The 26,618-nt window shown below is 41.4% G+C and overlaps 1 protein-coding gene across 3 annotated transcripts in view; it reads right to left on the minus strand.

The window, feature by feature from the left end:
- Positions 1-26,618, minus strand: part of PIEZO2 (piezo type mechanosensitive ion channel component 2) — a 458,183-nt gene that overhangs the window by 88,069 nt on the left and 343,496 nt on the right. For 2 of the 3 annotated variants that reach the window (XM_032875772.1, XM_032875771.1), the window contains 9 exons: positions 24,733-24,963; positions 21,013-21,136; positions 19,587-19,870; positions 18,276-18,424; positions 15,831-16,004; positions 12,363-12,404; positions 6,316-6,348; positions 5,725-5,954; positions 3,669-3,829 (listed from right to left, as the gene is read on the minus strand). In XM_032875772.1, coding sequence (XP_032731663.1) covers positions 3,669-3,829; positions 5,725-5,954; positions 6,316-6,348; positions 12,363-12,404; positions 15,831-16,004; positions 18,276-18,424; positions 19,587-19,870; positions 21,013-21,136; positions 24,733-24,963 — 1,428 coding nt within the window. The remainder of the gene's footprint in view (positions 1-3,668; positions 3,830-5,724; positions 5,955-6,315; positions 6,349-12,362; positions 12,405-15,830; positions 16,005-18,275; positions 18,425-19,586; positions 19,871-21,012; positions 21,137-24,732; positions 24,964-26,618) is intronic. The other variant, XM_032875773.1, reaches the window with a different exon arrangement.

Consider the following 26,618-nt stretch of genomic DNA (forward strand, 5'->3'; position numbering starts at 1 on the left):
TTATCAGCCGATAAGATTCAGACATTTCATAGCCTGGGTTTGGAACATGGCTCCTTTACAGGAATCAGTGGCCTTCTTCCCCAACTGTACCCATAAATAGAGAAAGGGTTCAAATGAAGCCTTGTGAGGAGCCAAGTTAGAACCAATGGAGCCAAAACATTCTGAAATGAGGTGTTAAGCCAGCCAGGTAGAAATTTCAAATCAAAATAGTTGATGGGAAACCATTTAGAGGTCTTTTCCAAGCTCTCTGGGAGGGTACAAATGGGTCAAGATGGCGAAGGTGACAGGAGGGAGTGTGAAGAAATTTCTTCATAGGAGGTGCTTCTACCAGTGCTTGCCCACCACCCTCCCCACCAGACAATGGGGTAGGGAGGAAGGGATGCTATATTCTCTCCCCAAACCCCAGGCAAGGAGCTTTAAGAAGCATCAGACAGAGATGCTAATTTGTGTATTAGGGAGTCTGGACACCAATGTCCAACTTCGCCCAGAAAGCCCAGCTGGCACAAACTGGGTGACCAGGACAGGAGTTGTCTCATTGCGAGACACATACACTAACAGAGCACAGACTGTGTGAGTGCGTCCCTTAGACCTGAAGGGGGAAGAGAGAGCACCAGAGCCATCCTAAGTCCTGCTCCAGGGATGTTCCTTCGTGGGGGATGAGACTCCAACAGAAAGGGTCAGGAGGAGCAGATGCTGGGAAACCAGGGGCTAGTGGAGGCCCACGAGAGAAAGGGGAGATTTAATCAGCTCCGGGTCAGTGTGAGGCCATCCTAAGACAGCACACCGCCATTCCCACCTGAGGCTGTGGTCCAGCATGGGAGACCTTGTAATAGCCTTTAGTTCACTGGAAGGAGGGGCAGGGAGGGAGGTAGTGAAGGAGGAGTGTGTGAGAAAGAAAGAAGCTGCTAGAAGAGGTAAGAGATATCTCCACATCTCCACATGGTAAGAGAATGAGTGTTGTGTTGGCGAGGATGCAGAGAAAGGGGAGCCCTCTTGCACTGCTGGTGGGAATGTAAATGGCTGTAGCCACTGTGGAAAACAATGTGGAGGTTCCTCACAAAGTTAAAAATAGGTCATCTACCCTAGGATCTGGCAATTGCACTGTGAGGTATTTCCCCAAAGAATACAAGAACATGAATTCAGAGGGATATGTTCACCCTGATGTTTGTTGCAACGTTATTTACAATGGCCTAATTATAGAAACAGACCAAGTCCCCAGTGACTAATGAATGGATAAAGAAGATGTGGTATTGGAGTATTACTCAGCCATAAGAAAATAAAATCTTGCCACTGGCAACAATGTGGTTGGAGATAGAACCACTAAGCAAAGTGAGTCAGTCAGAGAAAGACAAATACCATGCGATTTCACTCATCTGTGGAATTTAAGCAACAAAACAAATAACCAAAGGGAGGAAAAAGAGAGAGAGAGAGAGAGAGACAAAGCAAGAAACAAACTCTTAACTGTAGAGAACACGTGGGGGATGGGTAAAGTAGGTGTGGGATGTAAGGAGGGCACTTGTGATGAGCACATGGGTGATGTATGGAAGTGCTGAATCACGGTATTGTACACCTGAAACTAATATCACACAATGTGTTAGCTAACTGGAATTTAAATAAAAACTTAACAAAATAGAAAAACTTCCATCTTCTTGAGAAAAAAAAAATCAGAGTTTGGTTCTTTTCTGTGACCAGACAAGTCTAATTAATGAGGTGAGATTCTGTTTGCTCTCTGAGGTAACTATAGGACTTTCTATGGGCTGGAAATGATCAGAAAGTTTTGTGTTCAGGGACATGGAGAAAACTTTCTCTGTCAAATACATTTTAAAGGGAATGTAGAGGTCTGAAATGAAGTAATTTTTATGATGACACCCCACATGTTCTGATTGCTTGATACTGCAGTGACATTAGTAAGAACTGGCCATGAAGGGAAGCCCAGAGACCAAAGTCAGTGCACAGGAGAGACTTCATGATGTCCAAGGATCAGGCAGACACTCACCCTTTGGAGCCAGAGAGCCCTCCCGTGGGTGGGATAACAAGATGTGAAACTAGGGTGACACGTTTTGGGCTTAGCCTTCTCACAAAGGGCTTCTGGCAGACGTTAGCAGCAATGGAGGCAGTATTTCTCTGAGGCATGAGTGCCTGATGTGTTTTAAAGTTATAGGTGAAAGAGATGGAATTAGGGAGGAAAATTCTGGAAGTCTACACAATGTATGAAACCTGGAGAAGGAAATGGTCATATGCCATCAAAGGCCTCTTTCCTAATGGTGTAACAGTTTGAACAACAGGTCATGACGCTTTATCTACTTGACAGTCTATGAACAAGACATTCTTGGGACTCATTAGGATGATTTTAACAAATATAAGCCTGCCTTTTATTTAGGATTTGTAAGAAAGGGTTATCATTGAACTCTTCCTTTCTCTTTCTGAACTCCATAGGATGGATTTCAGATAGTGGATTTTCTGTGCTCTACTCACACTAATTTTCTTCATTTAATGCTGACTCCCGTCATAAAACTGTCTTCTTTGCAACAACTTCTCATGCCATCTGAAGACATCTGTGCATCGGATTTGGTTAACTCTGAAATGGCCTTTGCTATTTGCAGCCAAATGCCTTCTCTTGCCCTTCTTCATTGCTCTTTAATACTCTACCCTCAAATTCTTTATGAATTGGTCAATTTACGGCTACAGTTAAAATGCTTACAAATCTTTGTCTTCAAGGAATACACATAGTAGGCTTGATTTTAGTTCTAATTAATGTGTACACTGCTAACAATGGAGTGCATGTCCCTCTCTGCTATAAATCTCACAGGTAGAATAGTTTCTATTTTTTTCCACACCTGGCAGTGATCATGGAGGCATTCCAGATGGTTTGCATGAAGTCGAGAATGTTCTAGTTTAGACTGGGGAGCTCGAATTAAGGTTCATCCTTTGTTACCTACTCGTGAACCTTTTAGGTGTATGGTGGTATGGTTATAATATGATGTTATTATTTAACTTTTTTAAAAAATTAGAGGCAGTGGGTTCCCTACTGAATTTTTAGAAGGCAAAGACTCCTCGAATTGTCACTCAAAACTAGTCCAGGGAAATGAGAAACATGTTTCAATTATCTGCTGAATGAATTGAGAGTTAATCTCTTCACAGTCAACATCAAAGAACTGTGGGCTGAATGATGGCTCTCCTTCCAGAGGAGAAAACAGAACCGCAATATAAGGTTGAAACATGGTGTCTTGTCTCAAAACATCCAATAATAAACAAGGTGAACTCTGGCACAGATTTTATTAAATTTGGGGGCTGAGTTTACTCCTTGGTAACATAAACTGGAATATTATTGTTTTCCTCAGAGACATTTTATGCACAGTTAGTACAGAAGGGCAGCCTGCTCTCACACGATTCAACTAAAGATTCAGTGACAATAAGTCACCTTTCTGATATGACCAAGCCAGTCAGGAACTAAGCCAGAAGCTTCTTTCTACCCTGCTGTCTTTCCCATGTCTCAGGACAACTGTCCTTTAGTTTTCTGCATGTCAAAGTGTATGTGCTATCTCTAAGCCTTGGTGTTCTAATGTAATGGGGATTTCATTTAAAATAAAATCATAGAGTTGTGAAAGGTAAATGATGATCCGCTGTGGTTTTGTTTGGCCTGAAGACAACAACAAATGTTCACTTGCCTCTTTCACAGAAACCCAGATAATGTACGATGAAACGATTTTGATGATATGCAACTCCAAAATCCACCACACAAACACCTGCAGCTTGTGGAAATATTCCAGGAATTTTAAGAAGAGCACAGTGAGACGGTCAATCACCAGATGCCATTTGTTCCTTAAATCTGCAAAATAGTAAATTCACCCAAGAGCATAAAACGTTGTGGGTTTGTTTGTTTGCATTATTATTTAAAGAAGATCTTGTAACATTCAGATGGGAAGGAGAAGGTGCAAAGTAATAGTAGAGGATGCATTTAATGAATATCAAAATCTGGAGGAAACGTGGTCTAAAGCTCCCATGTCATGATGATTTAGACATGCACTGAGACTCCGAGGGACAAGATTGCTTTCCTTAAATTCATTTAATCAGTGTGAAGAAGTATTTTTTGACCATTTAAAGCTTAGCTATAATTCCCTAATTTCTTGGGAACATTAGGTAACTGAGTTCCCTTGAAATGACATCTTTCTTGCTTCCGTAAGTTCCAGGGGCTTAAAGAGGGAGTGGATGAAGCTCACCGGTCACCCCAGAAGAATGAGGGGCAAGTGTCTGTGTCTCTTTGCAACTGAGAGTGAACACTGAGTGTCTGAATGACCCAGTCCAAATTCCCGAAATGTGGTCAGACTCACCCTAATCAAAATTTTTAATCACATTAGTCATTCCCTTCTTCCCACCTTGTGCTAAGTAATAATATTTTGCAGACTGGGGTCATGCTTCTGTCTATAAGGGCTTTCCTGGTCCATGTGACTGGAAGTCACCATAGAACTATTTTGTGGCACCATCATGTCACCACATGTGTAGACAAAAAGCTCACCAGCCCAGACAGGTAAGACCTGAGCCTCTCTTTAAGGAGCTTCTTCTTCACATGGCTGGGGTGGTTGTAGCAGTTATTGTCTTCAGTTCTGAAAGTTTCAGTAAGGTCCCAGTTATTGTGGAAAATGCATATTTACAAAGTGACACAGATAATAGTTGATACAAAGATGTCAGTCATAACCGTCCATAATTTAGAGTTGTAGATGGCAAGTATATGAGGGAGTGCCAGAACAAAGGGCAGTCCACAATTTCCGGGGAGATCCTCTTAGTAAAGCTCAAAACCCTCATGAAGTAGTAGAGCAAATCTTAGTCCTGGGTTCTGGGTCCCATCGAGCTTGGTTCTTCTTCATCCTGAGGAATAGCCATTGCTTAGATATGGAAAGGGCCATTCTGGGTCCCTCTCAGGATCTTCCGAGATGAGGGGGTAAAAGGGACCAAGTTTGGGGGAATTTGCCTTTGGGAGGGATCTTCATCCTTGTGCCTTTTCATTTTCTAATCCTTTAAAGCACAGAACACCGGAACAGACTAAGTGTTCTGCCTTCTCTGCTCTGTTAGATAATGCGTCCTGGTCACCATGGACGTCTAGTTCTTGTCATGCCCCATTAAACATTACCTCAAGTCTATGAAGAAAAACAGAAAAAAGAGCCCAAAGAATAAAGAGGGAAAAACCCAAGCTGACAAGACAACAAAAAATCCTCTAGGAGTTGGCTTGATACGATAATTATCCCATCGCTCGTTTGTTCCTCCAGTTCCCAGGTCCTGAAACATTTGGACTGAATTACAAGTATGTTCTTAATTACCAGTTCCCTGGGGAAGTTTCAGACTGGTTTCTTTGAGTATGCATTTGAAAAGGCCCTGTCTAGAACTTTCTGAAATTCTACACAGCTGCCTGCCTCTGCTGCTAGTAGGAAACATCCCCGACTGAAGACACAGGTAGGAGCTACACCCACCCTGGGCCTGGTGGAGATACCTCTGGCAGATCAGGAGATGACAGTCAGTCATCTGCTCTCTTCTCCTACCTCAGATTCACAAGGAAATGATGGGAGCAATTGGAACCACAATGTTGTAGCTATAGCAACTAAAAGACCGCACCCCAACTTTTACTTCATGGACTGGATCAAATCTCTATCCATTGGGAATGAGTCCATTTCATTCACTGAGTCTGTCAGGCAGGATTTTCTGAGCAGCTACTGGTAGTGGGCGGGTTACCTGAAGTCTCTTCCTCCTCCTCTTCCTCCTCGTCCTCCTCTTCCTCTTCCTCCTCTTCTTCCTCCTCCTCCTCGCTGTCTTTCCCAAGCTCAGCCTTCTCAGCCTTATAAGGGCATCCCTCTGGTTTGTCATCCCCAGGCTCGGCCAGCTTCCTGATGTCCGGCTTCTCCAGGCTGGTGGTCAGATTCATCATGGCGAGGTCCGGAAGGCTTCCTTCGGGGTGGGCCAGTCTGTTGGCAGAGAGCAGCTGAGTCAGGGGAGGAAAGAGCATGGGAGAGATTGGAGTTGAGGGGGCAAGTAAAAGGAGGATAAATAAAATGAAAATCAGTGCAGGTTCACAGGCCTTGCAATGTGGGGTCATTAGCATCTTGTCACTTTTTTTTTTAAGCTCTTTCTAAAAACAAACTGTAAACTCAGTTAGGTCTTGTTAGCTTTTCCAATTCGGGTTCTAGTGATTAGTCACTATTGAGAGCTATCAACACCTAAACTTGACATTTTTCCCGGAGGAGAAAATGGTCAGAGTTTAGGATGTAGAAGCATGAAATGACAATCGTGTAGAGCAAGCATTTCATGGCTTCACGGGGGACTTACTCATTTTGGTGGATTGGTAATTTTTTCTTGATGCTGCTCAAAGTAATTGAAATAGAAAGGAAAAAGAGGAGATGAGAACAGAAGAATTATAAGGAATGTCAGAGATCACACATCATGCTACATATCATCCACTATCGCATTCCTGTATGCGGATGCAGTGGTCCTAACGCCAAGAGCATTCCAAGATGGCGTCAATAGCGTGCTATGGCTATGAACCCTAGGCTTGGCCACTGAGTTGAGAGTGGGCAGGATTGCAGGTCATAAAGGTGGAGAACAGAGAGACAACAGAGGCAAATCACGTCATGCTTTTTAAGGAACGCAGCCAACCATCCCGCAAGAATCCAGTCATTCACACTCCAAATAGGTTTTTAAAAATATATACATTCTTAAATAACATGTAATCGCAATCAACCTTTTGCACAGACTTATCCCACTCTCCCGTCATCTAAATCATAGGCAGTGGAAGCGAAATGCTTTTGGGAGTAAGAAGTCAGTATCACATGCCAGCCCACGGGCACCAAGGTTGCCTGAGGGACTAGCCATCTTGGGGAGACAGGGTGTGACAGCCCGAGTGAGGCATGGGGACACAGTTTTGCCGAGCCTGGACAGCGGGCATTCCAGCTTATTTCGTGTTAGACAATAACAAGTATCATCTTCATCCTACATTGTTAAAAAGTATATGTTTTTACTCATAGCCAATTTGAAGGAACATCTTTGGGCAGTAAGGAAATATCATGGAACCATCTACTGGAAATACTGATAATCTTCTCCATTTGTAATAATAAATTTCATTTGTAATAATGTATTTCAGCCTGGTTGTAACAGGAAGGACAATTAATAATGTTATCCTATCTGTATAATTGTGGGATCCAAGTATATTATCTAATCTTTCTGCAATTCACTTTTTTTCTATAAAATCAGTAAGTTTGGCTAGATAAAAATCTACACTTCCTTACAACTCACTAATTTTATATTTGAAACACACCTGTGATGCTGGGAACCTGTTGCAATGACTCAGCATTGTCCTTAGACTTTTCGAACCTTTATCATTCAAAAGGAATTCCTCTTAACAGGGTGCCAAACAGGTAAATTATAGGGTGCAGAAACATTTTGTGCATTGAAGAAAGACACAATGTCCTGAGGATGTTCCCACATTGGTGGAGGGAGTTGTGATGACGTACCCCCCTTCTTATTTTCCAAAGCTAGTCAATCCACTCTCCTGTCCTTGGGGAAGTCCCCCCCACTCCTGAAACTCCATTACCACATTTTCACACCAGCACTGCGCGTCAAATTTCAGGGGGCATACGTGCTGTTCTTGTTTTGCTGGGACTCGGCATATGAAATGGTGTTAAATGTAAAAGCAGTCAGTTGTCACACAATTGTCAATATTTATATGTTCTCTGCAGCACTGGTAGCGGATGCATTTTATAAGTGAAAAGATACTTCTCATTATGACATTTGGTGGAGGGATGACCATCTTGGAGTGCATTTTTCCCCTCTACATCAATACTGCCATGACTTCGCACTGATAAGAAAAAAACTTGCCAGGGATTAGAGTTAATCAGTGGAATGAAACTTACAGAGATGAGGCTGTTTCTGCGCTGTCATTCTGGGTATGTAACAAATAGCCCTCAAGCAAAGAGGCCCCCAGATTGTCTTGCCATAGGCGGGGCATATTGAGGGGAGATTAGGGAATGAAGGAATCAAAGAAAAACACTTGAGTTAAACCTAGTGGAAGTATGTCTAGAAGATTGACTTCGGAAACTCGTAACAGTCCACAAGAGATCGGGGACTAGATAATGCTGGGGAGAGAAGAGAACATAGTATCTGCATCTGAACCAATTATCTGTGTATTTCCATCTGACATGATCCTTAGGAGGAAACAGGGCATGTAATTCCTGGATGCCTTCTGGAGCAGTGTAACGTCAGGGGCTCGTAACGGATGACAGAGAAAGAAGGGAAAACCTGTATCGGACTGTCATTTACTTGACTCTAGGAGTCTGTTAACTGAGAAATTGCATGAGAAAATCTGTGTTCATAAAATGTGTACAGATGAAAATATTTTTAATGCCTGATTGGGGTTTACAATTTTAAAAAGGACACCTACGTAAAGCCTTTCATTTCCTTCCTTTTTTTTATAGCAGTTTTTTGAAGGCAATACAAAATAATGTTAAAGCATGCTCTTTGGAATCAGAAAGACTCAGATTCAAGCCTCAACTAGACAACTACTAGCTAGATGATTTAGAAAAACTCCCTACCCTGTCTCCCAAGTCTCAGTCCATTGATCTGCAAAATGGAGTAATAGCTACTACTTCACAGAATGCTGGGAAAACTAAGGTGATTTCTGTTAAGCTCTTAACACAGTGCTTAGTAAACAGGGAATATTTTTAAAGTAAAGAACCATCTGCTCATGATAGATCTTCATGTACCGCTTTTGTTCATTTGTATCATGAGAAGGCGGAGTTAGAAATATACCTTTGCAAGGAACCTCACCACGCTGGACAAGGGCTCATCTTGGACTCTATCATCAGCACATTGTTAACAGAACTTGTGTATTACAATGGCCATTCAGAAGAAAAAGCGCCAATGTTTCTTCCTTGGGAGTCTGTCCCCCCTACTCTCAACCTTCTGTGCTCTCTGCTGACTGCCCTCCACCTGCATTTGCTGAGGCTGGGCTGCTGCACAGGTGGGGCTGTCTACCCAATGTGGAGTTCATGGGCAGAACCAGCCCCCAGTTTGCCATAGTGAACAGCTGGACTGAATCTTTTGGAAAGCCTAAGTACCTCAATGTAGATACTCCCCCTCTCCCATGCCCGCAGTCAACTTTAAAATGGGATCCTTGTTTTCCAAAAGGTAAATGAGTAATCATGCTCCCTGAAACTTACAATACCTACAATACTGGTAAGTAATTGGGTGCTGATCCTCATGTTCAAGTTATGTAATCAGCACTTGAAGGAGATTTAAACTGGATTCTCAGAGAACTCCCTCCCCCACCTCCTTAAATCCCACTTTTTGCATGCTTCCCCCCTCTCCCCTGCTGTGGAGTTCATTTTCTTTTCTTTTGCATTGTCTTTATCCACACCTATAACTTCCTTGCCTTGCTTTTATGATGCTCCAGGTTTGGAGCTGTAATCTTTTCACTGACTATTTCTCCTGTTGCATTCTAACGAAGCAGGTGATGTTCTCCTCCTTGTGTCATCATTCATTCTTTCCTTCTGCACCCATGGCTTTCTTTAAATGTTCCTCAATGCATGCATCTCTCCATTTGTATCTACATAATTTTATTCTAATGATGGTTCTGAGGACTCTTCCTTTGAGGGCAGAAAGCCAGTCTTAAGGCTCCTGGGCTCCCTTGAAAAATGTAGCACTGGACTTGGTGTACAATGTGACTCACATTGTACATGTTTGGCCAATGGCTTCTAGGCACTGGATGGGCATTTTTATTTGAAACAGAAGAAACAAATTATGTTACATGGACAGTTGAAGAGGCTTAATTCTGTATTAGGAACTGACTTTGAGTAAATATATGAAACCACATATTAAGGTAGTTTCCATGAAAGAAAATGGGAAGTCCACCATTACAACATCTCCTTAGTCTAAATTCTATTCATTTTTATGACTATTCTAATTTGGAATATTTGGCAATGTAAAGTGCATCCACCCTATTCATTAGACTATTAGAGAAAAGAGGTGTCTTGCAAATTTCTGGTGTTTATAATTGGTATTTAAATAATACTTATACTGCTTAAGATTATTTTCTAGAATGCATACACACTTTTAGAAGATGGTATTCACAGATTAGTAAGTTTAATATCATATCTTAAATGTGCATGGTAGTAATTCCTTCTGAAAAAAATCTACTCGACAGGTTTGGGTATGATGGCTCTAGTTTCTGCATTTAAGACAGAAATGACCATTACTCCTGTTAAAACATTCTAATTCATTCTGTTTAGGAATCCAGTTGGAACTTCCCCACAAAGATTTGTATCATCAAAATTTTAACCAGTCAACCACTGTCCTCACCATCCCCACCTCATACTTTGTTAAGTCATGTCTAAATTTTAATCAACCCAGAAGCTGAAAGTAGGCATGTCTTCCCTTTCATCCAGACCTCACATTTACAAACACATTATTCTCCTTATGAAATAACACTGAACGTACAAGGAAGAAATTATGGGAGAAAGCTTCCTTAATAAAAGGATTGACTTACTATTTTCATCAAGACTAGGTCCTGTTCAAAATTGGACATGCTTTACACACAGCCTTTCAGAAGAGCAGTGAGGGAAGAGTTTATCGGGTAACATCCTCCCTGGGGAGTAACTCTGGCCTTTCTTAATATGAAAAGGGAAGATTCCACCGCAAAGAAGATAGTCCTAACAGTGGAATGTTTTGAGTTTTTAATTATTTTAGGTGGATTTTGATCATTCTAAGAATTCCTGAGCACATTCCCTGGCCTTGTGACTTGGGTTAATGGGGATAGGCTTTTTCTCAAGAGAGAAGTTCTAGACAACCGGAACCACAACTTGTATCAGCCCCTGCTGTTGGAGCCCATCAAACCAATTTCTGCCTTCTTACATAGGTCCCAGCCATCTCCTCATATAGCAGATGGTAAATACTTTATGGGAAGAGATAGAGAGAGACAGAGATAGAGAGAGACGAAGATGGATGGACAAGGGAAGAGAGGGAGAAGGATGGATGGAGAGGTATAAGAGTAGAGGGGAGTGAGGGGGAGAAGGTGGAGAGAGATTGAGAGAGAAGCTTCTTATGTTTGAAGAAATGACATTTCAATAGTTGCTCAAGATCTCCAGCTAGTGTCTATCAGCTAAAAACCTGAGGTTGACTCCTCTCTCTCAGGATGTCAACAAAACTGGCTCCCAAAGGAACCAGCCAGTCTTCATCCCTCTTTCTTCAGTGATCTGCACAGTGATGCATTAATGTTTCACCCTTTTTTCTGGAAGTTTTGGCTCCCAGGGTTTGCTATTTGGTTGTCAGCCTTGGAATTTTACATAGGAGAAAAGCAAATGGAATAGAAAACCAACAGATCTTTCAAAGATTTAATTTGTTCATTGGCTTTATTGTAAAATACGTGTTTTTATGACCTACATCACTGGCTATTCACCTATTTAATAAAGTCAGGATAGCTTTAGGAAATTAGATCTCCAAAGACCTTTTTCTCTGTACTCTTAGGGAAGTTGAGAATAACTCTGCGGACAACACTATCAAAGCTTACTCTTTATTATGTGTGGTCCTTTGCATGTTTTATCTCCCCAGCTGAGTGATAGGGCTCTAAGGTAGGGCCTTGACCCAGGGTCCATCTTTGCATCTTTTATGAAATCTGGTGACCTAAAAGATCTTTCTTCAATACAATGATCTTTTAAGTCAAGGTATATTTGAAGAAACCAATGTCTTAATTTTATTGTGACTATTATCACTTTATTCAGGAAACATCTACCGAGGGTCAACAGATGGGTGAGGCCCTGAGGTTAAGTGATACGTGGATACGGAGTAAATTATTAATACAGGGACCCTAGCTGAGGAGCTGACGCCTCTGGCAAGGGAGATAAGACAGGCAGGCAGAGAGTGTCAGAAGGCAAGTGTCAGAAGGCAGCAATGATGAAGTGCTGTGGAAATTCAGAGGAAGGGCAGATTCCTCGTAGCGGGGAACGTTGGCATTTGTGGGCAGGTTTGTGGCGGAGGCGGTTCTTGAGCTGAGCTCTCAGTCATGTGTCCAAGAGAGCGACGATGAGCTCTCTGGCCAGCGTTGGACTAATTGACCAAAGAATGAAATTAACGGGGCATCCGTTTGAACCAAGACCGAAGGCTGAGCACCAGCTGAAGACCCTTGGCCACCTCCGAATCCACTTGCAGCACCATTCGGGATAGATACCAAATGGTCTGGTTGGCAGACTACATCCATGAGCGTACCTGAAGACCACTGTCCCCTCTCTGATGACATCATTTTTCATTTACAAAACAGCAAAGTGTTTAACACACCACAAGACCATTAGAAAAAAAACAAACAAGAGAGAAAACATTGACATACCCACCTATTTATTATTAGATAAACGCGCCCATTGACTTTGGCATGGCTACGAGGTGAGAGATGGAAGCCCAAGGTGGCATGGGGATGGGGAGACAGGTGGGAGAGAGAAAGAGGAGACCGTTAGAGAGGAAAGATGCAGACTGTCTTGCAACCTTTAAGGCATCAGGTGTGTGCTCATTGATACTCCCATGCACGAAGAGGAGTCAGGGCAGCAAGACTCAGGAGAAAGGAGAAGTTAGATATAGTCAGGAAAAAAATGCTTGAAGGTAACAAGTCGCTCCATTTGTCTCGTCCCTTCCCCCAAAACACTTGACTAAAGATTGGTAATGTTTTAATTTTCAGAGCACAGTTATCAAATAGAAGACAATCTAAAAGGTGGATTCTTGCTCCTTTCCCCAAATGGAAAAAAAAAAAAAAGAAATCCTCCTAAGTAACCACAGGCCACATAGTATTCTCTAAGTTTTCTAAGACTGAAGTTAAAAAAAGCCATTTTGTTTCTCTGTGCACTGGAATATGTTCTAAAACAAAACACGGATAAATTGCAGGGATGGCTACTTAATTACCTGATGGGTATTTCATACATTATCATATATATATGTTATTATAGACTGTAGTTATGTTCTAATAGTACATATCTTATCAAGATAAGTGAAATAATATTCCTGAGAATACCTGCTTAGAAATAATAATAGTTTTTTTCTATTATCATGTACATCCAAACATTTTCCATGGTGTCAACTTCATCACTTCTCTAAGGCTAAACACAATAAAGTCTTCCTCAGACACAAGTGACATTTGCCTATACAACCTATGTGTGCACAAAAACACAGCACACACAAATGGGGGACAAAATGGGAAAACAGCAGCTGGGTATTTACAGAAACCACAGTACTGGAATCAATGTTAAGGAATACAATGAATCAATTATTCCCAATTTGTGGGCCAAGTTTTGTAAAACATTTACTAAGGAGGTGGGGTCGGAGAAGGCAAAGCATGCCAGTCAATCCCAACTCTGTAAATATTCTTTCTCTTCCTCATTTTGATCTCAATGTGGTCATTTATTAGGGCTCCAGGGACAAAAAATACTGTTAGTAAGGAAAACACCAGAATGGGAACAAGTTAGTAAAAAAGATGCGATGCGTATCCTACATTCAAAGTTAAAAATTGGGAACTTTCATATTACACTGTTGCAGGAAGTTCCAAAACATGGAACTTGAATTTGACCTGAACTTTGAACCTTTTAAGGCTTAGAAAACTGTTTTTTCGAAGACTGAAAATGAAAACCCATGTTCCTAACCCCTTTAGATAGCTGGTCTTTTATAGCCTCTCATCACTCTACATTTTCTTGGAAAATTAACTGCTTAAGGCATTCTTGGGGTGAAGCCATGGCCACGAGGAAGGCAAGCGATGACCTCAAATGGCTACAAATAATTTAGATCTTTCTTTTCTTGTCATGGTATGGAGGGTGAGGGCTGTGAGTGGAGCAGCCATGAAACAGTGAGAAATTATCTCCACATGAGACGGTAGTCCTTTCCAGAACCTCCATAATTAAATAATGTTCTACATGCTTCCAGGGAGTTCTGAGGAACAAATTCTGTTTTCACATACCCTAGGTCTCAAAAATTGTGATTCCTTTGAGCTTGTACAATCCTTGTTGAGCTGCATGGTCTTCTGCAAAACTGTGGTCCTGAAAATCTCTATTTTCCTGAAAAACTGTAACCCATATCTCTACCTGATTGTGTGACATTTGACATTAGATTCAAAGACATGATAATTTTAAAAAAGGCAGGAAAAAGCACCTACATCCTGGAGGAATTTTGAATGAGAAGAAAATAGAGATCCAAGGCAAGAAAGGCATTTAGAAGAAAAAAAAATTAAAGGCATCATTAGTGATCGCCAATCATGATATTTCTCTTATAAACATACAAATATACATTGCTGACCAACAGGTTTTTCTTGATTATCGAATAAGACTTTTTGAACAAATAGTTACTTCTCAGAGTTAAATATCAAACACTAATTTTATCCCTAGCAAAAGCAAGCAACGTCAAAATTGTCATCAAAAGTACTTCCACTAATTACTGATAAATCTTACTTTTCCTGTGCCAGGACTGCATTTGTAAGCTTTTAATCTTAGGGTGATTTCTCCTGCTAACAAGTTTGCCTAGAAACCATCTCTCCTAGGGGGCTCCCAGACTTCTAATAACTACCTTTTTTCCCCTAATGTTTGATTATCACTGAGAGCAGCCACAGACCCCATCAGGGCCCTCACTATGGTGGGGATTTGGGAGGAGATAGGTTATCGCTGAGCTTGCTTATTGATGCGGCCAAGACAGAAAAAGAAATAACAGTTCCTTGATGACTTTGGATTCTACTGGTTGGGAGCCATTCACAGATTGAAAGGCATCTGAAGCTTATTCAGCTTACCTCCAAAAAACACAATACGAATATGGGAAAGAAATCTGCTGGCTATCCATACATAGATAGAGATTATAAAATGGTTTTCACCACCAAAGACGAATTTTGGAGTCATCTATGACTCTAGTCTCTAGTATAGCAAAAAACCAAATATCCGGTGGTTCATAAACTGTGTGTGATGAAATAAGACTTCATCTTCTTTTGCTGTACTCATTATTTCCCTTGAAAAGGAGTTCAGAGCTAAGTCAAGGGACTAAGGGGATTGTCGGCTGGCATCTACACTCCCTGCGTATAGCCCTTTGCTCCCTCGGTTGCTCAACAAGGGTTTTTCCAGGAACTGAATCATCAGCTAAATCTGAAGCAAAGAGAGAAATCAGCATGAACGTTCATCAGAAGAATGCTTGCAATTGTGAGAGACCCAACTGTGAGATTTGTGATAAAACCATTGCGGTTGCAACACACAAGGGCGGGGAGAGAGATACCTCATCTGTTGCTTGCAAGCGATTTATATATTTATAGATGAGAAGACAACGGAGAGCTGATAAAAGCAAACACTGTCTTCACTTTATTTCCTTGCACGTCATGCTGATTTCTGGTAGACTGCAGATTCTATCCTTTCAGGCGAAGTTCATTTCCAAAGCGGAAAGGAAAATTCTGCCCATCGTATTTGGTATGCTCTCAGAAAACTCATCCTCTGAATCAGCCAGATCTCCTAAATGTTCTAAAAACACATCACAGCCCAGACACAAAATATCCATCACCAACTCTAAAGCATTTGCATCCGCGCAGCTATTTTAAATCTACTCAGGTGAGGATCAAGATCACTTGGTATTACGTCACTACGTAATGTTTTGGAAACTGCCATCAAATACGCCACATTTTTCTCTCATTTCTTATTTTCACTCACCCATGGAGAGCTCAAGGGTGAAACTCTAAGGTTGGTTATTGGTTTCCTGCAGGGGGCTTCCCCCCCCCCGCCCCCGCCCGCGCTGAAGTGGGGAGTCAAAGCTGTCTTGCCCAGAGCAAGAGGCTCATTCTTCTTGCAAGCGCTCACCTGTAGATGGCGCTGTCTTCCTTGCTGGGAATGGACTTCAGGTCTGTGAGCTCCAGGAACCGATCGTGGAAGTAGTGAAGGTGTAAAATGCACACCAAAAGAAAGGAGGTGGGGATGAAGATACGAGTGAACAGCTCTGCCACGGTAAACTGTTTTAAGCCAAGATCCTCCAGCCTGTAAAACAAAACAAAACGAAACAAAACAGAAAGCGAGTGCTTTTCTCAGGCACATTGGTTTTGGGGTAAATCACATCACCGTCTTTCACCGCCCTGTTATAACATTTCTTGCATCCCCCACTCCCGGGTGTTGGCTTTGATTTTTGTCTCCATCAATCCAACTGACCTGCTCTCCCAGAGGTCAGAAACAACCTCAATATTGCCAAATTCAGTGACTGCTTCGCCGTCTTTGTTTAATTCTGCCTCTAGTCCTTCTCGAAACAATTCTGGTCTTGGTGCCCCCACACTGGCCTGGTTTTTCTCTTCTGTTGCTGTTTCCTCCATTTTTTTTTTTTTTTAATTGGACCTCCAGATGTGACATAGACCCAGACTTCAGTGCTGAAGTCTCTTCTCCAGCTTATTTCCCCTCCACGTTATCTCACAAGTCCCACCTGGACACCATCTTTTCTATACACCATCTTAGCACCAGTGACTCAAATATGCATTTACAGCTCAGGTTTCTCCTGTGGACTCTCATGCCCAAATATCTAACAGAAGTTCTTTTGTTTTTTCCTATAGTTATTTCATATTGAGTGTCTTCCAAACAGTGTTCTTGATTTCCCAGTTTTGCTCAGTCACGCTGTCCTGCACCCTTGCCCGCCACAACTTGAGTCCTCCCTGTGTAACTGTCTACCCTGTGCCACATTCTGAAATCAGAAAGTCTGTCTTTCTTTGCCTTCGTAGCACATTCATCCACATTTCCTTCAGCCTCCTAGACATCTCTTGAAGCTGCCCCCTCTGTTATCTGTCTCTGCATCACCTGCTCTAGATAAAACCACCACCATTTCTCACAGGACCCCTGCTGCTGCTGGCTAACCCGCCCTGTGGTTTCTACCCTCACCCTCGGACAGCACATTTTTTCAGCCTGTCAAGAGTTCTTTAAGGACTTAAAAATGTCACCAAGAATAAAATGCCAACGAGCCCTGCCCATCCCGGGTGTCTGGCTGCGTTCTCTACCTCGGCTCTGTCCACTGTCCCCCCTTGCTCCCGGCAGCTGAAACGTCCCTGGCTTCCTCCCTTGTGCCAAACTCAGTCTTGTCTCAGGATCTTCCTGTTTGCTGCTGGAATGCTTTTCCGTATCTCACTCCCAACTCACACTTTTCTTAAGCCCTTCAGGGGGAGAGTAAATGGCACCTCCTCAGGGAAGACTGCCCCGACCACTCCGTTTACAGTTTGTACCCTCACTGTTCACTACCTCGCCCTGTTTTAGTCTCCTGCACAGACTTGCCACAATTTGTAACTAATTTATTTGCATATTAAGTAGGGTTTTTTTGTTTTCATTTGTTTGTTTGTTTTTTGGTCTCCTCCACTAGAACATAAACTCTGCAGTGCTTAGGCTCTGTCTGTCCCGCTTCCTGACGGGTCCCCAGGCCGAGCCAGTGTCTGGTACATGGGAGGCATTTGATAAATATTTGTTAAATAAATGTTAAAGACGGGTCAGCCTAGCTACATGGCGAGCCTTTCCTTTTAAGCTTTTCTCTTTCCCACCTCAGTATACTCCTTCAGCTCCATGCCCCATTCTGGTAACTCATTCCAGAAGTTTACAGCAGCAAATCATAAAAGGACACAGCACATGCACAGATCTATTACACGCACATGAATAATGATTTCCTCATTAGTCCACTAGCGCTTTTGCTATGGCCTCAAGTACTCCTTAGAATCTTCGCACCAGCTCCGTAAGCGAGGAGAGACTGCTGCTTTTTATCATAAGCCTAGGAATCAACTAAACTGCTGAACGGAACTTCAGCTTGGGAAGTAGAAGGCATGAGTGATGAAGGACGAAGCAGGTATTTCACAGGAAACGGCGGGTTAAGCCTTTGCCTTCGGCTCAGGTATGGTTTTGGGGTCCTGGGATCGAGCTCCCCATCAGGCTCTCTGCTCAGCAGGGAGCCTGCTTCCCTTCTTCTCTCTCTGCCTGCCTCTCTGCCTACTTGTGATCTCTCTCTCTCTCTCTGTCAAATAAATAAATAAAGTATTTTTTTAAAAAGTTATTTCATTAAAATGGGGCTGAAAATGCACTTTTTGGTTAATAGTCGTTAAGTACATACTCTACGTGTCAAGCCTAGGGCTTGGCAGGGAGACCACAGAAGGACCTGTTCTCAAGGAACTTACAGACACTGATGATATCACAGTTTACTAGAACCTCCCCCAAACGATGTTTGAACAAGATGCATGGAAATCTTCATGCCATCTGTCCCTTTCACAGCCCATTTTATACCAAATTGCTTACTTTTCTTTTTTCAATCCGGTCATATTTTGCCACAGGCCTGGGAAGTTCTCAAACTGATATGTGTATATAAAGATAAGCACCAGCATTGTGTAAATCACCACAGACATCCAAAAATACTTTAGGATTCGCCTCCACCATTCGTAGTGCACCTGTGAATCAGACATCGAAAAACACACAAGAAAAAAAGAACTGATTAAAAAAAAAAAAACAAGCACCTCATATATTCAAGCATGACAAGTGATGATGTTGACAAGTACTCAAAAATCAAATATATTTCATTTTTGGCTTTTGAGGCTCTGTTCCTCATAGAGTCAGCTGAGTCTGGATTGGAACATTAGGACTACGAGAGTTGCTAACGAGGTCTTGGGTTAAGTCACTCGACCCTTCTGAGCTTCTATTTCCTCCTCTGTGTACCTACTTTGAAAGCTGGAAAGAGGATGAAATCATCATAATTATAAGCTAGTCTATGGGAGGCATTCAAGGAATTATATGGTAGATGCTGTCATTGTGGTAGTTATTGCTGGGAGAAAAAATTGCCTCCATTTTGAGATTCCAGTATTTCAAAACTTCATCAATTTCGATTGAGATACTTTTGTCTCTACAGGTGAATTAGTGTAGTTGTTTCATTTGTCCTATTGGCTGCCTGCAAGAACAGTGTCCTGTTACACTTGTTTCTATCACTGAGTAACAATTTTTCTGTAAGTTAAGACTGAATTGGTGGAGATCTTCTTATATTTTAGTGGAATCTTCCATAAATTCTAATGGATAAAATACTAAAGAAGCTGAGGTATTATGCATACACACACACACACACACACACACACACACACACATACACACACAGGTTCCTGATCCTAAAGTCTGAGGTACAAGTGAACGGGGTATCAACCCATATTTTATATTACCCAGCTGCTGTTCTTCACTGGCTGTTGAATAGTCAGTGAAATTAAAAATTGAAATTGAAATTGATATTAAAATTGAAAATTGACATTAAATGTGGTATTAAAATTGAAATTAAAAATGAATTTAGTTACACAGGTTTTCTTTTTTTTTAATCAAGAAGTTTTGAAAAACTTATGAAGTTTTTTTTTTTTTACTTTTTAAGAACCCCAAATTTTAAAATAACATATATGCTGAAGACAGTCATTTCCCTTTCCAGACCTTCTTCATTTGCCTTTGAATCGCACTGATCACTTTAGATACTACATTCGTGGGATGACAATCATTTAGAATCTCAACAAAGGAAGCTCCCATGTATTCCTGGGCTGGCTACCAGGATTAAAAAAAGACAGAGGACGATGGTTTACCTACCTGATACAAGGCCACACAGAACAGAAACAGCACCATGTAGATGATTTTGTACATCACAATTTTACCCTCGAAGCTGACGAAGAAGAACATTCCTCCGCAGACGTAGATCCAGTACTTGATGAACATGGCCACCACCAGATTGCCCAGGACCTTCATAATGTCCTGGTCATCATCTTCTTCCACTTCCTCTTCTTCTTCCTTCCTTCTCTCTTGCTTCTCTTCCTTGGCTTCCTCTTCCTCCTTCTCTTCAGGCTCTCCTTCCATTTGTATATCTTGCTCGTCATCTTCAAAATAGAAGACCATGCAGTTACACTTAGTTGGTTCCCCACCCAGAGCCACACTTTGACCGTGTGTTGCATGGGTGGGGGGGGCATGGAAGCCCACGTTTTCTGTGTTACTCTGTGTTTTGAATGATTTCAGATGGTTGCAGTAAACAAGGAAGTTTATACCCAATCATAATCAACTTTTGAATTTCATACAGTTTAAAAGCTATGAACACGGGAATATTTTATGCTCATCTTTTTTATAATACCTAACTTCATTTCCAGTATCCAATGACTTTGAGTATTACAGGATCTAGAAAATTAAGCTTTGAGTACTACAGGATCTAGAAAATTAAGAACAGGGACTCCCCCTGCCCTCCATTCCATGGTTTTGCTTTCCACCATTGCAGTTACCCGAGGTCAACCACGGTCTGGAAGCAAGTGATCCTCCTCCTGACACATGGTCAGGTCAATAACAGCCTAATGTTAATGTCACCTGCCTGTGTCATTCACCTCATCTCATCGCATGGGCATTTTCTCATCTCACAGCCTCACTAGAGGGCTGAGTACACCACAAGAAGATATTTTGAGACAGAGTGAGACCACATTCACGTAACTTTTATTACCAAGTATTATTATAATACTTCTTAGTAGTAGTTGTTCATGTCTTATGGTGCTTAGTTTATAAATTAAACTTTATCATAGTCTTGGATGTTCAGGAAACGACATAGTATCTTCAGGGTTCAGTACTATCTGTAGTGGTAGGCATCCACTGGGGTCTTGGAATGCATCCCCTATGAATAAGGAGTCCCCTGCACATGACAATAACACAGATTAAAATGACGATATCGATTTCAAATTCTGATTGTGTCAGGGCTCTGAAAGTGTGACCTTGGATAAACCATTTAACTTCTCTGAACCTGTTTCTTCTTCCCTTAAGTGGGAATCAATTTTGTGAGGATGGAATGAAGACGCATTTCCAAAAGCTCTTTGTGAGCTCCCGCATGTGCACGAAATCGTCCCCACTGGGGCCCTGGTTTTCCATCACTCCAGGTCACGCGCAGCTTTTATCTGGTCTGAAGCACAGAGGCTTTCTGATGTATGTGGGGTGTCCTGTCTCTGTCATTTGCTGAGCACAAAACTCTCTAGTCACACTAATTTACCTTTTTCTTCATTTTCCTGACTTCCGATTTTGATCTCAGATAGAAGAGCTTCTTTCTCTTGAAGAGCTTTTTGCTCAGTGAGGTGTTGCCTCAGCAGGAGCCAAAAAGTAATGGTGAAAAGTATCTGAAAGCAGAGAATTAAGAATTAAGAATTAAGCCACCCATTTGAAATGTAAATACAATTCAATATATACAACGTTTTCTCCACATTTCAGCAGAAACACCATAAATAAGCCTCTCCTTTGGAGACAGTCGGGCAGCCACTGGATTTCACCTGAAAGTCACTGGCTTTGAAATCCCCTTTGCTGAAGACACGAACAAGCGTGTTGAGGGCCAGGAGGACATTTGGCAGCAAGCTGGGGCCCAGGGAAGGTGTCCCGACAGCCCAAACTACTTCCATCTGGGCCGGAAGTCAGCTTTGGCAACTGATCTCCCGGGAGGGAGAAAGTCCTTGCTTTCCTGTCCCAACTGTGACATGAGCACCATTACAACAGGAAGACATATTTCTTCCGTAATACTCGTTGACTTTGCGATGTTCCTTGGAATGAAGAATTCCACAGATGGGGAAAAAGAACATTTCATCCCGGAAAACAGAACTCTCTAATATCCTATTCATCTCCCAAAGCTGAAGGAAGAATTGTTTTAAGTGTCCACACTTGTATTTTATGGTTTTGTGGAGGGTTGGGGGCAGGGGGCAAGCTGATGCTTTTTGGGGAGCTCCTTCTTCAGGAGATAGAGGACCTAGTACATAGTATTTGTTTTGTACTAGCTTTACTGCAATACAATTTACATGCTATATACAATTTATCCATTTAGAGCATGTGACTCTGTGGTCTTTCATGAAGTCACAGAGTTGTGCAACCAACACTGCAGTCAGTTGTAGAATATTCTCATCACTCCAAAAGCCTCAGAGCAGTCACCCTGTTCCTGTCCACCTAAACATACTAAACATTCTTTGGTCGGTGGCTTCTTTTGTTTGGCATAATGTTTTCAAGGCTTATTCCTGTTGTGGCACCTCACTTCTTTTTATTATTTGATAGTATTCCATTGTACAGACAGCACTTCATTTCTCAGTTGATGGGCATTTAGGTGGTTACTTTTTTGGAGGTTATTATGAATAACACTGCTATGAGCATTCACGGGCAGGCTTTTGTGTGGACATAGGTTTTCAGTTCTGTTGGGTATAAAACCTAGGAGTGGAATTGCTGCGTCTTATGGCAGTTCTGCGTTTAACCTTTGGAGGAACTGAGAGACTGTTTTCCAAACTGTTTTCCAAAGTGGCCGCAGCATTTTCCAGGCCCCCCAGCATGAGGTTCCAGTTTCTCCACGTCCCCAATAATACTTATTATGGTCTGCTTTCTTCTTTTTTTAAGATTTTTCATTTTATTTTTTCATTTGAGAGAGAGTGAGTGAGAGAAAGGGAGCAGGGGAGAAGGAGAAGCAGACTCACCGCTGAACAGGGAGCCTATGCTGGGCTCGATCCCAGGACCCTGAGATCATGACCTGAACTGAAGGCAGATGCTTAACCGACTGCGCCACTCAGGTGCCCCTCATCTACCTTTTTGATCCTAATCATCCTGCTGAGTGTGAAGTGGCTTCTCACTGTGGTTTGTAGTATGATTTTAATAAATATTTGCCAAAGACATGAAAAGAAATAGACAAATGAATGGGTCAGTATTACTTGGAATAACTGCTCACTTGATGGTCCATAATTACCCACTTCTCCTTTGCCTTCAGCATAAACCGGTCCCAGTCAGTCTGGGACAACATGTGTAGGGCCAATGGAAGCCAAGATCCAGAGTGACTCCATTTCTGAAAACCTGGCATTCTACTTCTGAGAGTCACAACAAATTGAACTATGGCTGCAATTTGGGAAAGAAATATGTTTCTCTAGTGCATGTCTAAGGAGCTTAGGAATGCTCAGCGGAAGATGAGACCCCTTTCCTGGAAAAGGTGATCGACAAGCCCAATTTGGAAAGCGCGGTTGGTGTAGTTGATGGAGTGGAGAAGACTCCCTAGCAACTGAAGGATACTACCAAGGATCTGAGTCTTACTTCCCCAGAGTGTCAGACCTCTGGGGACCTGGGACATATTCTTTCTTTCCTCTCATTTTCCATCACAGCGACCCATTCAGTACTCTGCAAAGAGTGTGTTTAATAAAGTACTTTGACAAATGTCACTGTGATATTTTATGATCTTAGGTTGTGTTGTTATCTATGATAAAGACTTGCATTTTTTTTTTTTTTTAGCTCCTGGGTACATTAAAATATAAGTGGAGACCCTACTTTCTTCAGAATAACACTGTTTTGTTTTGTTTTTTTTTGTTTTGTTTTACAAGTAATACATTTAAGTGGAGACCCTACTTTCTTCAGAGTAACACTGTTTTGTTTTGTTTTGTTTTGTTTTACAAGTAATACATTTAATTCCCTGACCTCCAAGAGCTGTTCATCTTAGATTAGACTGGAGGTTGTTCAACCAGCTAGCTGGGATACTTTTCAGATGTCTCACCAATATTCCAAGCCAGGCTGCAATGGATTTGCGTAGTCAAAAGATGAGGTTTTGAATTTCTCTTATAAAGAAAAGACTAGCTTCTCAGTTTCAGGTGTGTGTTTAGGGGGAAGGTCAGGGAGGGAGAGAAGGAGTGGGTAAGAGTGTGAGACTAATGTGACTTGTCAGTGAAAGTACTCCGTGGGACTGTCATCATGGAGTGAGGGTTTGAGAAAGAAAGGAAGGAGGTTGCCATGGTCTGTGAACACAGGGGATTATGAGGTAATTATAGTCATCACTATTCACCTGCTAGGAGTTTCTCCTCTACCCCAATAAACTTCACCAAAAGGTCTGTTATGAGAACCAATCCTTGGTCTACTAGTTCCCCGTTCATGCCTAGTTGCCTTGGATATGGGGTATTTGGTAACCTGTAAGAAAGGAGCTTGCTCTCCAAAAAGGTGAGCTTTGTGAGATATAAATTCATGTCCTTTTCAGAGAATGATTCTCTGCCTAGAGGAGAAAGGTGTTTAAGGCTCATAGAGTAATGACACAGGACTGCTCTCGCAGGTCTTAACACAATGTTATCAACACAATGGACACATGTGGTTTAGAGTCGACCACACTGTCCACAAAACAGAAAGGTTGGGGCACATAATCTGAAGTCAAGGCTATTAAAACAGGCCACAAAAGTAATGAGTACTGGGAGATCATGAACCTTGTTGCTACCTATGAAGGCCTACCATATAATCTGCAGAAGGAAAAACCAGAAGTGTCATACTCAATTTTTGCTGCTAACAGCGTTTTTGAACACATAATTGAAGAAAAAATGTTGTTACTAATAATCAGTGATTATCTGTAACAACAATGCATTCGGCCTTTTTTGAAAAATGGAGATCAAAGAAAGTCCTCTAACCCTTGCACACATTTTACCCTGTATTTTCTTATTTCCCCTTGTAATTTCTACTATACTGTAATTGACATTAAAATATAGCAGACAGTATTTTTCCTCTCAGTGGAAAGCCTTGTTATTGTAAATAAAATCTGAAAGTGTGGTGTAATATTAGAGAGACTACTAAGTAATATAAATTGTTTCCTAGAGTTTTTAATCTATTCATTTTTGTAAAACCTCAAATGTTTGGAACCCATGTGAGTAAGTCTGTGCTCAGATATGCTTCTTATGATTATTGTGGATTTGTTTCAACATTTTGTTTTCTTGTTTTCCTATTAATTTACCTTGGAGGCAAGTTCTCCTGGCTCTTTCTTTTCTAAAAATCCTGGGACCTTCTTAATTTCGGGAAGTTCAAAACTCCATATATACTGTAATATCAGCAACAGATTTCCGTAGACAACCATGAAAGGAGAGCTGATCATGGCATATTTTCTTCTGTTGCGAATCATCCAAAGGGTGCATGACCAAATCAACAACACAAAGGTCAACCAGCTGTGATAGGTGATACTCCAAGCCTCGAGGGAGAAGGAAAGAGACAACACAACGATGGTGAGTACAATGTGGAGTCCCTGCTCTCTGCTGAGTTAGAAGTTGTCTAAAAGGAAAAGTGAATAATATTCAATCCAGGGAGAAGAGGGAGTGTGAAATCATGGAGAGACATCCCAACCTGGGGCATAAGGACAAACTGAAGAGAAAGACTGATCTCACCAAGAACATCATTGTTTTTTAACTTCCTGCAGGGAATGGAGCTGAGGGCACGGGTATGTTCCTTCTAAATTTTTTCCCCTTTAGGTAGAAAGGTCTTCATCTTCACCCTACTTTACAGTATTGAAAGCAACTGTAAGTGCTTCATCCCTTCTTTTTCCAAACTAGCTTGAGAGTGATTTAAGTCATTTAAGAGTGGCAGGTCAATGTGGTCATAGCTGGGCTCCGAAATGGAAGTCAAGGGCATCACTAGGGTAGGAACACAAGTTGGGCATCAGAGATCACTCTGGGATTATCTGAGATGTACACCATAGAAATCAGAAAATTTACACAAGGAAGGTGTGTCATTGGCTTCTGCACACTCCAAACAATAAAACCAAGTTCATTTGAAGGTCAGCCTTGGCTTTTGTCCTGCAAGGAGTAGGATTAAAGAGCCATCAGACTCATTGGACAAATGATACATCTCCTTCCATTCACATGAAATTTGCAAAGAATCAGAAATGTATCTCAAAGGGCAGCTACTGGAACAATACCTAAATCAGGCTCAAGACTATTAACAACTTTCGGAAATCTATTTTTTCTTACCATGATCTCTGATACTAAATCTTTGTAAAAAGACGTTTAAAAGCATTTTCTAGATATATTTGAGGCTAATTGAGTCAACTGTATTCCTGAATATCATGAATTACCAAGAGTTAGTTGGACAGTCCAAAATGTTTTACAAGTCTCTTTTGTTTCTGGAAAATAGAGAAGTATTAAGATAAAGGAAGTCAACATGGAACAGTTATTTCCTCTCAGCAATTTGCAAATTTGTCCTAAAGGACAGCTAGCTTTTTAAGTGGCGGATTATTTAAAATTTTTGGTTGAAACATGATAAACACAAGCTGGAAATTAAAATTGCTCTTATTAAAATTATATTAGTGACTGATAACCACTAGCAAGGCTGAATTATTTTCATGAAAATATGATTTCTTGAAAGTATTGTTTATCAGAAGTTAGGTAACATTAAATGCTTTTGCATTTGCATTAAATAGTGTATTTAATGCATTTATCCCAATATGAAATGCAGATGAGACTGCCATTTTTGTGTGTGACCCAGAATAATCTTATCTTCAGAGATATCATAATTCTAGTAGATTGTCCCCCTCCTCCCCACAAACTACTCTTGGGAAGGTGAGGGTGATAGAGGAAGGAAAGTAAGTTAAGAGGGTTTTTTTTTAAACCTCTTTCCTTTTTAGTGTCTAAGTCACCTATGCCTTTCAGTGTGGTGGTTCAGCCATTTCTGCATTACGTTCAGTTTCCAGATTGCCTGATAGTGTAGCAAATTTGTACTTTGTAGTTTTGAATAAATACATGTATCATTCTAACAGACTTTGCTCCCCAGGACTGTCCTTTCTGTCTGTGATTAAAATTCTGTTGCAGTAGGGTGCTTCTGTGGAAGGCAGGCACTTTTAAAAACACTAAT

The sequence above is a fragment of the Lontra canadensis genome, unplaced genomic scaffold (genome assembly GCF_010015895.1).
Source record: "Lontra canadensis isolate GAN:19392208 unplaced genomic scaffold, GSC_riverotter_1.0 scaffold57, whole genome shotgun sequence".
NCBI classification, from domain to species: Eukaryota; Metazoa; Chordata; class Mammalia; order Carnivora; family Mustelidae; genus Lontra; species Lontra canadensis.